The 15,540-nt window shown below is 34.1% G+C and overlaps 1 protein-coding gene across 2 annotated transcripts in view; it reads right to left on the bottom strand.

Annotated features, from left to right (window-relative positions):
- The window catches only part of LOC124356686 (neuroendocrine protein 7B2), a 120,893-nt gene that overhangs the window by 23,840 nt on the left and 81,513 nt on the right, over positions 1 to 15,540 (bottom strand). For both annotated transcript variants that reach the window (XM_046807828.1, XM_046807829.1), the window contains exon 2: positions 5,048 to 5,129. In XM_046807828.1, the coding sequence (XP_046663784.1) occupies positions 5,048 to 5,122 (75 nt within the window). In that variant the 5' untranslated portion in view covers positions 5,123 to 5,129. The remainder of the gene's footprint in view (positions 1 to 5,047; positions 5,130 to 15,540) is intronic.

Below are 15,540 nucleotides of genomic sequence, written 5' to 3'. Positions count from 1 at the left end.
GTATTCCTCAAAAACGTTGGATTGTAGAGTCCAGGAGGTAGCACACAATATGTATACTACACTATAAAACATAGGGTCAAGGCATTCCTCAAAAACGTTGGATTGTAGAGTCCAGGAGGCAGCACACAATATGTATACTACACTATAAAAACATAGGGGTCAAGGCATTCCTCAAAAACGTTGGATTGTAGAGTCCAGAGGCAAGCACACAATATGTATACTACACTATAAAACATAGGGGTTAAGGCATTCCATAAACACGTTCGGATTGTATAGTCCAGGAGGCAGCACACAATATGTATACTACACTATAAAACATAGGGGTCGACAGGTATTCCTCAAAAACGTTGGATTGTAGAGTCCAGGAGGCAGCACACATATATGTATACTACACTATAAAACATAGGGGTCATAGGCAATTCCTCAAAAACGTTGGATTGTAGAGTCCAGGAGGGTAGCACACAATATGTATACTACACTATAAAACATAGGGTCAAGGCATTCCTCAAAAACGTTGGATTGTAGAGTCCAGGAGGCAGCACACAATATGTATACTACACTATAAAACATAGGGGTCGAGGTATTCCTCAAAAAACGTTGCATTGCAGAGTCCAGGAGGCAGCACACAATATGTATACTACACTATAAAACATAGGGGGTCAAGGCATTCCTCAAAAACGTTTGGATGTAGAGTCCAGGAGGCAGCACACAATATGTATACTACACTATAAAAACATAGGGGTCGAGGTATTCCTCAAAACGTTGGATTGTAGAGTCCTGAGGTAGCACACAATATGTATACTACACTAATAAAACATAGGGGTCAAGGCATTCCTCAAAAACGTTGGATTGTAGAGTCCAGGAGGCAGCACACAATATGTATACTACACTATAAAACATAGGGGTCGAGGTATTCCCTCAAAAAACGTTGCATTGCAGAGTCCAGGAGGTAGGCACACAAGATCTTGTACTACTATACTACAAAATATAGGGGTCAAGGCATTCCGTCAAAAACGTTGGATTGTAGAGTGTAGGAGGTGTAGCAAACAATATGTTTACTACAATAGACAATATAGGGTCAAGGCATTTCTTAAACAGGATGGATTGTAGAGTCCAGAAAAAATCAGCACACAATATTTTATACTATACTAGAAAATATAGGGGTCAAAAGCAGTCCTTAAAGATTGTAGAGTTCAGGAGGTAGCGCACAATATGTATACTACAACTAGAAAATATAAGGGTCAAGGCATTCCTCAAAAACGTTGGGGTTGTAGAGTCCAGGAGTGTAGCACACAATATGTATACTACACTATAAAACATAGGGGTCAAGGCATTCCTCAAAAACGTTGGATTGTAGAGTCCAGAGGCAGCACACAATATGTATACTACACTATAAAACATAGGGATCAAGGCATTCCTCAAAAACGTTGGATTGTAGAGTCCAGGAGGCAGCACACAATATGTTATACTACACTAATAAAACATAGGGGGGGTCGAGGTATTCCTCAAAAACGATGGATTGTAGAGTCCAGGAGGTAGCACACAATATGTATACTACAATAGACAATTATAGGGGTCAAGGCCTTTCTTAAACAGGATGGATTGTAGAGTCCAGAAGGCATCAGCACACAATATTTTATACTATACTAAAAAATATAGGGGTCAAAGTAGTCCTTAATGATTGTAGAGTCCAGGAGGTAGCACACAATATGTTTACCTACAATAGACAATATAGGGGTCAAGGCCTTTCTTAAACAGGATGGATTGTAGAGTCCAGAAGGCATCAGCACACAATATCTTATACTATACTAAAAAATATAGGGGTCAAAGCAGTCCCCTTAAAGATTGTAGAGTCCAGGAGGTAGCACACAATATGTATACTACACTAGAAAATATAGGGGTCAAGGCATTCCTTAAAACACGTTGGGTTTGTAGAAGTCCAGGAGGTAGCACACAATATGTATACTACACTTTAAAACATAGGGGTCAAGGCATTTCCTCAAAAACGTTGGATTGTAGAGTCCAGGAGGCAGCACACAATATGTATACTACACTATAAAACATAGGGTTCAAGGCATTCCTCAAAAACGTTGGATTGTAGAGTCCAGGAGGCAGCACACAATATGTATACTACACTATAAAACATAGGGGTCGAGGTATTCCTCAAAAACGTTGGATTGTAGAGTCCAGGAGGTAGCACACAATATGTATACTACACTATAAAACATAGGGGTCAAGGCATTCCTCAAAAACGTTGGATTGTAGAGTCCAGGAGGCAGCACACAATATGTATACTACACTATAAAACATAGGGTTCAAGGCATTCCTCAAAAACGTTGGATTGTAGAGTCCAGGAGGCAGCACACAATATGTATACTACACTATAAAACATAGGGGTCGAGGTATTCCTCAAAAACGTTGGATTGTAGAGTCCAGGAGGTAGCACACAATATGTATACTACACTATAAAACATAGGGGTCAAGGCATTCCTCAAAAACGTTGGATTGTAGAGTCCAGGAGGCAGCACACAATATGTATACTACACTATAAAACATAGGGGTCAAGGCATTCCTCAAAAACGTTGGATTGTAGAGTCCAGGAGGCAGCACACAATATGTATACTACACTATAAAACATAGGGGTTAAGGCATTCCATAAACACGTTGGATTGTAGAGTCCAGGAGACAGCAAACAATATTTTATACTATACTAGAAAATATTGGGATCAAGTCATTCCATAAACACGTTTTATGATGCAAGAGAATTTAAATACAAAGAATGTAAACTAAATATCCTCCTGAATTGATTAAAATGAAGAAGCACAGGGAAAAATTCAGGATAGAAATGGAAATCAACTCATGGGGAGTCGGTTTACAAAAAATCTAAAAAAAATAAAAAAAGTTTTATTTGCTTTTATTAATCTTTAGACTCTCCTGTTTAATTTGGTGTAATTTTTATTCAAATCGGCCAACAATATCACACCCATATATAATATTATGTAAATGGCTGCAGCATATTTTGGCTCGTAAAATTCATGTACTCTGCATCATTGTCATACATAATCCTATTTATTATTAGGCTTATGTTGGCCAACCTGCTTTATGCTGCTTTGAACATACAAGGTTGTCAACCCATCTGTTTACAGTCAGTTGAGATTTGACATAACCCTAATTGTTGTTGTTTATTATTGTCACATACATTGTGTTTCTTGCTTTCATTCAGTCTAAGTTATAATATTTAGTTATACTGTGTAGTTTATTGTTTGTGAAAATGTCTAGAGCACATAAAACCTTCAAAAACAAAGCAAAGTGCTTTACAGGGACAAGAAATCCAGGTGGTAAAAAAGTAATTGTGCCTAGTGAATATCAAGAACCAGAACCAAGTACTAGCCTGATATAAGTACTAGCCAAGATACATGGTGTAAGTACCAACTAGCTAAAATAAATGATGAAACTTATGATCACAACAATCACAATCACATTGCTCCTGCTGTCATGAAAGAGGCGAAACAAATGTTTAGAGATTTATCAGATCCATCATTGTTAACAATTTGTTTGCACGGTGGTACTCAAAACCCCAATGAATCACTGAACAATATAATTTGTTCGTGAGTTCCAAAATCAACCTTCGTGATGAAGGGAACATTAGAACTAGGTGTATTTGATGCTGTGGCAAGTTTCAACAAAGGGAACATAATAAAATGTGAAGTGTTGAGCAAACTAGGGATCACACCTGCATGCTATTGTTGTGAAACAATGAAAAAATTTGATGTCACTCGAATCAACAAAGCGCAGAAAGCTGTGGAATAGAGAAAAAGTGTCGCCAGAAAGTAACTGCAGCTAAAAGGCATTTAGAAGACTTACATGAACAAGAGGAGGGTCCTGACAACCCTAGTTATGGTCCTGGAATGCATTAAATGTTGTTATGTTTCTGATTAATGTATATGCAATCTTTAAAAGAGTTTTCTGAAAATTCCTGTTTTTCTTTATTTAGGAACACGTTTCTCTAGAACCACTCATTATATTTTGATGATTATTTTTTAATTTTGTTCCCCGTAATTAGGGCAATGTTTATAGCACAGCAAATTGTTGTATGTAGTCTAATAATAATAAAAAAAAGTTATTTGCAAAAAAAATGGATAAAAATTGACTTTTATAAAAAAAAAAATATTTTTAATATTTAAATTTATGCTATGGAAATTTACTGTGCTGTAAATGTAGGTAAGAAATAGCAGATTCAAATAAAACAAACCTTATCTTGATATGTTTATTGGTTATTGAGAAACATGTTCCTAAACTTATCTAATTTAACATGTGCGCTATATAGTCAACCGACTCCCCTTAAAACAGTAAAAACTTAAAAGAAATCGAGGTGAGATCTTAAAAAAAAAACTATTATTTTCAATCTCTTCAATTATTTGAATTATGTTTTAAAATATGATAAAATATTGTATCTCATTAAAATATGTCAGTAAATAATGTATATATAAGTCGTTAAGGTTGTAATGCTGGGTAAAAGGTTTATTGTTTACATATTTACGGCACAATTACCCTGTATTACAAGAGTTAAATGCTTATATCTACATCATTTACTAACCGCTAATTATATTTAGCAACTTTTATTATCCTTTAAATATTGACATAATCTTAATAATTTTTACGATATGAAGCTAAAAGCAATTTAATCGGCTGTTTCTTGTAGTGTGTTATCAGAATGTAATATCATTTATTTTTTTGGTTTCAGACTGCAAGAAAAATAAGTGTAGCAAATTGAGTATTTTTTGTCTCTAGTGGTTTCTTAAATAAAAAATGTGTTTAGTTTTAGCTCATCTTGGTTGATGGAACAATATCCTAGTTGATGGAACAAGTTTGTGTAGACAATTTTGTTACACCTCGTACATCGCAAAGTAATATACCTGACAAGGTAAACATTGATAGAATAAAATCAGACTTAAAATAACACAAGGTCTAATATATGCTCATTATTTTTTTATATAAAGCTGTACCCTACTTAAGGAATAAACTAGTCACAAATAAAACTCTTTACCTTAGCTACAGGCAGGTAGGCTTGCCCGTTAGCCCCAACGGCTATGGCCACCAACAGAACACAAGAAGTAATCATCTTCCTTCTGTAACAGAATCACAGTTTCTGTCAAAGTAAGACCCAAATTCCAAAAGAAAATTACAACAGAAATATGAGGAATGAAAGCATTCGTCTTGAGTTAATGCCTCTTGCTAAAACGCATCAGGTAAAAAGTATAAAAATTGGCTTTCGCTATAAACTTAACTTTTAACACAATCCCATAAGTTGAAGTCTAATGAAGTATTAGTACAATGTTCTAAATGATTTTGTTTGTGTACATTTTAGCGTGACAGACTAAAGGTTTTTTTATATCACAATGTCAAATAGCCAGTTAGTTACTCGTATGCGTAAAGGATTCGATGTTTGGCTGATAATACTGTTTTTTACAGAATCTACAATCAAATTGATAAGTTAGGCTTCTAGTGTAAAAGTTGATATTTCCTTTGATAGGATATACTGATTCCTTACTTACCTTTATTATAAGATCAGTACAGACCAACATATGTTTAATTTTGGTTGGATTTGTAAATACAACTCTTTGAGATTTAGAAAATAATTCTTTAGTTTCTTGAACATTTTGAAAGAAGTAGGTTTAATGCTGTCCTCTTGATTGAGTTGATTTTTTGAAGGCCAAGATAAAATTTGGTTATGAATTTCGGATGTTTTTGGGGAAAAGATTTATTGCTTTTGTTGTTAGTTGATGAACATTTTTCTGGATAAAATTATATCCTAATTTTCTAACACCACCATTTAATACTTATATTTAGCAGTATTACTTGTCCACAAATAACATACATCCATGTAAAAAAATAGTACTTACAATTCTTAATTTGTAAAATTGTATGCGGACAAATATACTAATTTATTAGGCTGTAAAATTGTTGTATAACTCCGAAGTATCTATTCCATATTCTCCAGAACCTATTGATATATGACAATGCTAGTGCAAACCCACAGAAACTTCATACGTAAATATCATCCATACGATAGATTCATACTAAAACTATCATGAATAGACTTAAACTGTATATCTAATGAAGTTTAATGAGATAACATCCAGTAAACGTGAGCTCTCCACTCACCCCGACCTATCCAACTTTCAGACAATTTTTTGTTCAAAAAATCGTAAACAATTCTGCCATAGTGGGATAGTGCTCCATCGTGTTAAAAAAACCAAATTTCTATTTCGTAACCGTAGTGTTCCAAGATATCAAAATAAATGAATTTTTTAATAGGGGCAAAGAAAAATGGACCAATGAAAATGGATGATTTCGGGACAGAGCGCATCAAACGTTTATTTGAGGTAAATCGCGCTGATGTTACAAAAAAACCCGTTACTTGATGACAACAGTTGTTCATGGAATCAACAAAAACAAAATTTTATAAATCAAAGATGGCACTAAAATAGAATAATTACATATATCCATAGACGATTTCAAAGCGTACCAAAAACAATTATACTTCTCATAAAGTAACGATCTGTTTACAGGAGTAAATACAGCCCGATGGTATAAAGAGGTTACCAAAATATAAATGGTTTAAAAAATGTTGAAGTGAAAAGATGGGAAATAATCAACTTTCTAAGATTAAGATTTGGTAACGCCAATATAAATAAAAACCTATATACTATTGGTCAGTACTCCACTCCACTATGTCTGAGATGTACTTTAGGTCATAGTGAAACTTTGGAACAAAGGTATCTTTTTTACGTGCTCTGCAAATGACCATGCTAGAAGCCAAGGTATAAAATTAATTAAGAATAAGTATGAGATGAATTTTCAAAACTTAACCAAAACCCTCCAGTCAAACGATTTAGAGATTTTTTAAGAATTACTTCAATTTTTGATCTCAATTAAGAAATTTATTTAAAACAATCTCTGCATATTGGTAACATAAATGTAATCTGAATTAGGTGCTTCAACCAAGGAAGCCTGATGGACCCTTAGCGTGAAGATAATCTAGATCCTTATAAGACTCATACGTCAAGAACAAATAGTACATTGAGGTGGCATATAATTTCCCGAAGCCTATTAGCCTAGAGCTAACAATTAGATAAGAAAAAAACTTTATAAAAAGCTGTCCTAATTTAAATATGGTACACGAAATAGGTGTAAACAAATTAACAGCGTGACATAACTTTGCGGACACGCTGTATATTTATGTTCTCAAAAAAAAAAAAAAAAAAAAAAAAAAAAACACGAGGAAAATGATTTTTATTATAATTAGGTTTACGGGAATATACTCGTAGCATAATAAAATATAACTTTTGACAGTAACAGTAAAACGCCCACTTACGGGAACTTTATAACTCAAGACATAAAAGTCGCGTAACGCAGGGCTCGAGTGCTGTTAGGAACTACTTATAGATAATGGTTGGGGGGGGGGGGAACTCGGACACACCCTTAAGTAACCAAAGTTGTGCAGATCTCAGATGGTTGTTATAGTGTAATATACTTGAAGTTCGCGCAGTGTTTAGCCAGGCACGGACGTGTTAGCTAGTAATGTTTCTATGATGTGAATAATTTGGTTGAATCAAATACCATTTGGCTCAGTATATGATTTTTTCTCTCATTGAAGGACTGGAATTTGAGACATTTCATTAGGTGTACGTCTTTTGGTATTGCTGCATAAAATAATGTTTCCGTTCTTAGCATTAAGAATAATTTCGTTAATTTTAAAATCTAGCTAACAAAACACACATTATAACGGTAAGTAATACACTTAAGCACTATATTTTTCTGAACCAAAATTACTGTATTTTTAAAACAACTATATATATTGTTTTCATCCTGTTTTGATTTCAACTCTGGTGACATTTCTAACTCAATAAAGGCAGAAATACTATCAATAATCTCTCATACCTTCTCCCATAAGGTATTGAGATTTCATATGTACATATAAAAATACCTGAAGTTAAATAGTGGCTGATGTATGCTGAACCTCACTGTTACATTGCAATAAATCCTGGTTAATATCCATACATCGATTTAAATACTTTTAATGTGTCAATCATACCACTACTTGTAATAGGAGTTTCACTAGTATGTTTTAATCCCTTTCCCAGTAATAAGGTTATCATTTTACATACATAGAAGTTACTGAAGGTCTGATAAAGTACTAACCCTTACTGTTCCTAAATCAGTGGTTGTATAAATACTAAACTAAATAACATGGAATGAGTTTTTCAACTTTTTGTCGTTCGCATCAGGAAGAATTTCACGTTATTTGTAACAGACCAACATAGGTCAAATTTAAATTTCAAATGGTTCGCGGGCAAGATCGGTAAGCGGAAATTGACGTTTGCCACAAACAACTGATAAAGAAATCAGATGTTGTTTTTTTTTTTAAATAAAAAGGAGAGGCCGATCCCCTTTTAAGCCTTATTCTGTCCGTCCTCATGGGCCACTGGCCTGTGCGAGGATCTCATCAAACAGAATAAGGAGGAGAGTCGATACAGTACGAGGTTGATTGTACTGATGTGAAGTGCAACGGTCACAGACAGGATTTGAACCTGCGCTATCTCTAACTCAGACCCAAAGTCCAACGACCTAGACCGCTCGGCCATCGGCACTCCCATGTTTCATCACATGTAAGTCTAAAATAAGTAATAAAGCAAAAGATAAGTCAACTCCTAGCTGGAATCAATTTGAGCTATTTAATTACGATAGTCAATAAAGAAATTTGAAATCTATAGGATGTAATATAACATCCGGTAAAAATATTAGTTTGGGTTGGAGACTGAAGAGCTGACGACTTCCGGTATTTGGACCCCGCGACTTCGTGTATGTAGACCCTGGACAGTTCTAGCAGATTGCTGGTCTCCTCGCTCTTCTCATCTGAGCAGCGAATATAAAAGGACGTGCGTTGATGTCTTCGTGAAAGAAAGCACATATTGTTTTAAATTTCGTTAAATTCGATCAAAAGTCAAAGCAAAGTGAGATTGGTGAGTGAAATGATGTTTAATTTCCAAATATAAAATTGTTAAGTGAAAGACGAGAAGTTATTAACCTCGACATGATGTAATTGGTGATAGTTATGTTTTTACTGGACCTCTTTGAAATTACCTTTCCATCATATTAAAAATAGATCTCAAATGAAATTCAGCAAATAAGTAAAACAATAATTGGCAGCCGAGAGAAATTATTAACAAAACTAAATGACATTGGTTTTAAATACATAACAGTGACCAGGTGTACGGGTTTACATAACCTCACTTTGAAATGGAATCAACGTTATATAATAATAATTCAATACTTTCATATTAATATTAATTGGAAAACTATTTGATTATTACTAAAATAGAATTAACCTCACATTTGGGACATTATTATAAGGCATCAACTAACCTTGGGCAATACACCGTAACCTAATATTTGAAGTAGTCTAAATCACAACAGCGTGTTACACTTAATCAATCCAATACACTTTGAACTTCATCACATGGTTGCAATAATGTTAGGAAAATTCAAAATAAACTCCACGACCGAATGAAATCACACTCTATATTTAATTTTAGAATTAAAAAACTGAAATTTATGAATAAATGAAGTTATAAATCCATGAAATGAATGTACTAGGTGAGTGTAGAAATTTATGAATAATCTGTCTCTAATTTGCCTTCAAAGACAACAGAACCTACAGATCTTCCCATATCAAATTATAATTACTTCGTGGTCGCATGTGGGAACGAACCACTAATACAAATGAGGGTTGAGTTTTCATAAAAAGAAAATCCCAGACAAAGGGAGATGTTTAACCATTAAGCCAAGTCCTCAGTGATTTACCTCCAGCGCAAGCCCCCCCCCTTCACCCCAGCTACGGTCCACCTGTTGGGCTGGTAAATGGCGCCATATTTTTCCCTCCCACACAGGCACAACTTGTGTAATAATTTACATAACTGTTTATTCAGGTTAAAAAACTTGTTCCACACGTTCGTATTTGGCCGTTTTGCTGATTTCCTAAGTGATAAACATACACAGATCGTACTTACTCATAATGGTGAATGACTAAATCAATAGTGGATCCAAGATTGGCACGAAGACATTTTTTCTAATACTAATTAGGTATAAAAAAAATTCACGGTAGATCTGAGAGAATTATGGAACCCAAAGGTAAGGTTTACTTCGTATGAACAATATACGAGTATAGTCCATCAACCACTTTACTAATTTTTTTTGTAATTTTCTCCAAAGTTTCATATCCAAAGAGACATCGTGCGAATTCCAGAAAGGAAACGAGAGACAATAACTATTTAGAATGTAGTATTGCTCTTTTATTTATTTGAAATAAATTACATATTAGTATTCGAAATATTAAATGGAAAATTCTTTTAATTTCTTCTGAAATAAGGCATTTAATAATAATAAAGTTTGTAATTTCGTTGAACATATACAGTTTGTATTATCTCTCTAGTTTACACAGTCATAACTTCAAACGTGTGCTTATAAATAAAAACGTTGAATAAAACACCAAGGACGTCGCTAGCGGGGGAGTCCAAGCGGTCCCCCGGACCCCCTCCCAAATTTTCAACATGTACTGCTGAAAGATCGCTCTCAACAAAGAAACGGATCAAGAACTTTTAAGGAACAAAATGGGGCCTTATTCACTTTCCACTACGGGAAAATATCAGTTGTCACCCCCAACTTCTTCCTGACTGTGTTATTGTATCAAATCAAAAACAGTGAAAGGATTAAGGAGCTTTTCATTAACTCATTAGCGCTGTTATTAAATATATATTATATTCCTTACTGGTTTAATACTAGTAGGCCTGTATTGAACTTTTGCTCTTTATTCCTATACATAAAGTAAAAATCTTTAAAAGTCGATAAACTACGTATATACTTATTTCATGACAAGATTGCATAAAACCAAACGATCGTTTTAAGTACTCAGTTTTAAGTAATGAGCTTATAGTTTATTTTCGTGCATGGAGACTTTTTGATAAAGTTTGGTTTCGAAACCCACGAATAATTTTACTTAAAATAAGATAAAAGTTCATATGTTTTAGTAAAATAGTTGAAAGAGTTATGCAGTTCATTTTGTACAAAACAAAGTGATATTTTATTATGTTATCAATTTCAATAAATTACTCACAGTCATAAGGTAACTTTAGGTAACAAGGAAACTACAGGAAAACTACCAAGTCTGGAGGAAACTACTACTTCAAAGTACCTGGGCATACAAATTGATGACCGTTTAGCTTGGACTAGCCACATTCCTTTCGTAAAAAGCTCAGCCCAGCATTGTAAGTAATCCGCAGAATAAATATTATTAGTGATACAGCAACGGAAAAATTACTTTTTACACCCTACTTGATCTAACCTGCGTTACAGGATTGCGGCATGGGGGCAGGGTGACCAGACGTCCGGCTTTAGGAGGACATGTCCTCATTTTTAATATTGTCCTCCTGTCCTCCCGGCTTTTGAAATTATGTAAAATGTCCGGCTTTTTAGCGATCGCTTAAATCTTCGAAAATAATAGCATCAAATTAAAAACTTTTTCCGATTTTCGAAGTCCCGAAGATAGACATGAAAAGTTATTGCAGCGCACACGTAATGCCACAATTTATAACGTTTGTGCTTTTAATGGTGTGCAAATAAATGTTTCAGCAAGGTTTGTAACAATATTTGTCACTGTCCTCCTTTTTACTTTATTGTCATCCTTTTAGAAATTTGCGTCTGGTCACCCTGAATGGGGGGCGGACAAGTTGCAGCGGCTCCTAGTAGTAATAAATTATAGCTTCTTGGGCAGCTGATTCAACAAATTTTTATCTCTGCAGGGGGTCCTTATCTGAGATAACCTTTGACATTTCCGCATTTTTGAGATAAGCACGTGCTAGATAACCTTGATCCCAATTAAAAAGCAATTGACCTCTAATTAAATAACAACTAGATGAGTCTTATCTGACCCCAAGGTCGCTACTATTGTTTACGTTTTGTTATCAACACGCACCGGTTCGTATCGCGAATTCTTGAGCTCAGGGTCACGGACGTTGATAATACAGAACGCCTGCTTGCAACTAATAATCTCGCGATGCATTAAATTAATCCGTCCTCTATTTACCCTTGTTTACATTTTTTCTTGACCTCGGGTCGCGATTATCTTTGCTCGACCGCCATGATAATACGGAGCGTTTGCAACTGATACTTTCTAAATTAATTACATTATTTTTCGCTGAGTATAAGTGGAAAATTTCAGAATGATGAATTTTTACAGTGCATTTATCTTTGCTCTTGCTTACTTTTGGAAACACGTGGAAACCTTCAACCGCTAGGTCAGTTTGAAATGAGTATATAAGTTCTACTTTCCTGAGATGATTAAGTTCAATTTTCAACTTCCACAAGTCTTCGTCTTCTCTAAACAAGTAAGTACTCTTTCAGTGTAATAGAAAACTTAAATCACTCACTTCACTTATACGCTCTAAGACTTGTTAGTGTGATAGAAAATGGAAACCTTGCGGTGTTAACACAAGTTCTCTATCACTCTATTAAATGATTCTTTACTTTAAGAATTTTTAAATTTAGGTTAGTGTGATAGAAAATGGAAACCTCTCTTAATTAAAAGTTGTCATAACCATTCTTACTACATGAAACTTGCGAGTCCTGTGTTGGTCCACTACTATAACGTGAAGTCTCATAAACTGTTTGAGCTTTTTACCAATTGGAATCACCGAAAGTCCATTTTGTAGAAGATACAAAACCACTCTGAATAGGTCTTCTTTCCCCTCTAGTTCTGTGATAATATGTTTCATAAGATTCCACCCAGGGATCTGGCCTACAATTCTGTGATGGATCCAATTCTTGACTGTGACTATGCATAACCTCTGGTAATTGGTTTTGATTTGGTTCTTGTCTTTGATATTGATGCGACATAACTTAACAAATTTTCTTGGTTTATGCTAACAAGACTAGACAACACAATGTTATTGGGAAACTGTAATGGCGATCCAGCAAATATATTCTTTAATCTCTCACTTGTATTCACCGAAAACCAAATTAAACAAGGGTAAATAGAGGACGGATTAATTTAATGTATCGCGAGATTATTAGTTGCAAGCAGGCGTTCTGTATTATCAACGTCCGTGACCCTGAGGTCAAGAATTCGCGATACGAACCGGCGCGTGTCGATAACAAAACGTAAACAATAGTAGCGACCTTGGGGTCAGATAAGACTTATCTAATTGTTATTTAATTAGAGGTCAATTGCTTTTTAATTGGGATCAAGGTTATCTAGCACGTGCTTATCTCAAAAATGCGGAAATGTCAAAGGTTATCTCAGATAAGGATCCCCTGCAGAGATAAAAATTTGTTGAATCAGCTGTCCCAGAAGCTATAATTTATTACTACTGCTCCTCATCCACAAAAAAATAAATAAATAAAATTATTGTTATTATGTTTTACATAAATATATGTAACTTTATATGTTTATGGTTTGTTCATTAGTTAGGTTTTCTAATTTATACATTGTTTTCATTCAAATATTTGTTACTCGCTTTGTTTTGTACAAATTTATACTTATCCTGTTTTAGAAAATCACACTATTCTTTGCAACTTAGAAACTTAAGTCTCCATACTTAATTCCAATGTGATCTCTTATATGTGGTTTTATGATTTAAGATCGATCCTTAGCAAAACAATTGTTTAATTGATCAATAAAGCAACGCATGTACAGTTTACCAATCAAGAAAAAATATTGATTCAAATGAAAGTAAAGGGGATTCAATAACCATCATTTTGTTTAATGAATGAATTGAGTATTGTTTATGGAATTTTGTTATGTTGAATATGTAGTTGTTATCAATAACTTGTTTTAGTTTTCAGACAAGGATCAGAACAAGTTTGGCAAAACAAAATATATTTGTACTTTTCGTAGACGTTAAATACACTTATTACAACATGTTTAAATTGGAAATTACTCTCAGTTCACATTTTATAAAATTATGCTTTCTACTATAGAGTGCACTTGAATTGTTTTGTTGTATACATCAATTAAGAAAAAACTCTTTTTAATTATTTTATCACAGTTAGTAGTTGCCACAAACCGTTTAATTATCGTGTTCAAACAGTGTAATATACACTCTAAATATATTTTATCACTATTAAGTAATATTTTTAGTAAACATTCAGTAAAATAAACAGTAAAGATTAATTTTGACCTTAAAGTAGATACTGTTTATGATTTTCATTAAAATATCGTGTTACAGAACTGCTCTGCATGTCTTAGCCATTAACAGCTCTTCTTTACATTAACAGTCTTGCAGATCTTCCGAGAAACAGTGATGGCTCAGTTTCCGCTCATTAGGGTAAATTTCAGTACATTTACTACTATTCTGTTTGCTTAAATGGGTTATCTTCGGTTGCTTCAGTATTTTTACAGCTCAAAAATTTTATTTTTTAAACTACTTGATTGAAGACGGATACTACACTTTCACTAAGGGGTGGATAATAATTAGATTAATTGTGTATGGAAATCACCTTTTACTAATGGATATTTCGTCACTGAAAGAACCTAATGCCGCTCTCTACCATAGTTAAATCTTAGTTAGACGTTCTTCATGTATCGTACACATCGTACTCATCTCTTTTCTACTTCCTTACACAGTCTGGCTGTCTGCCTTTCTTAGTGCCTCCCTATCTTTGATACCTTGGAAAGGTTAATCAACACTCAACCAGGGATGCTTTTACTGTTAGAAGTTGTGAAATCATTCACAGATCAAAAGTGTTGTGTACATCAAGAGGTGGGCGGTAAAAACTGGCATTTAAAGATAGATTTGTATTGTATCTGAAAACGAAATTTAAAAAATCAGTAAAGTTTTGAAACCCCCTCTCCAAAATGAGAGTTTTGAATTTCAAGATGTTTTACCTTTCGCCGCAAGAATTAGTGTTGCCTGGGCGGTTCACCAAGCTTCAACCCCGTATCTTAAGTTTACACAGTAAAAGCAAAAATAAACTATTTTTTACAAACTCCACATCTACTAAGATTTTAGAAGTTAACAAGTAAAATTTCCAAAAGGAAATTTTTATAATACAGCTATTAGGCGATGAAGAAAAAAAATTGGAAAGGGTTTTAGAACGAACTGGTAATTGACAATAACGTCTTGTAAAGGTTTCAACTTAGAGTCTCATGAAAGCGGACATACAAAGTGTTGAGGAATCCACGATTAAATAGCTGCCATAAAAATGAGAATGTGTATGTATATGTTTACATATATCCAAAAGACATCCGATATTCGTTATGGCGGCTGTGTATATTAATTTGTGCAACGGTTTCTCTGGGCTTAGTATAATACTATATCATGTGGTAAACTTATATATTTATATACAATGTTTGTCTAGGTTATAACCCCATACAGCGAGAAATATATTATTAAAAAGAAGTACCTGTAAAGGCATAAACGATCCGGTATGTGATGAGTTTATTTGGAGATGATGTAATTCCAAATATATATGACAAGTATA

This window comes from Homalodisca vitripennis, chromosome 3, assembly GCF_021130785.1.
Source record: "Homalodisca vitripennis isolate AUS2020 chromosome 3, UT_GWSS_2.1, whole genome shotgun sequence".
NCBI lineage: Eukaryota > Metazoa > Arthropoda > Insecta > Hemiptera > Cicadellidae > Homalodisca > Homalodisca vitripennis.
This window is presented reverse-complemented; position numbering and strand designations above follow the sequence as displayed.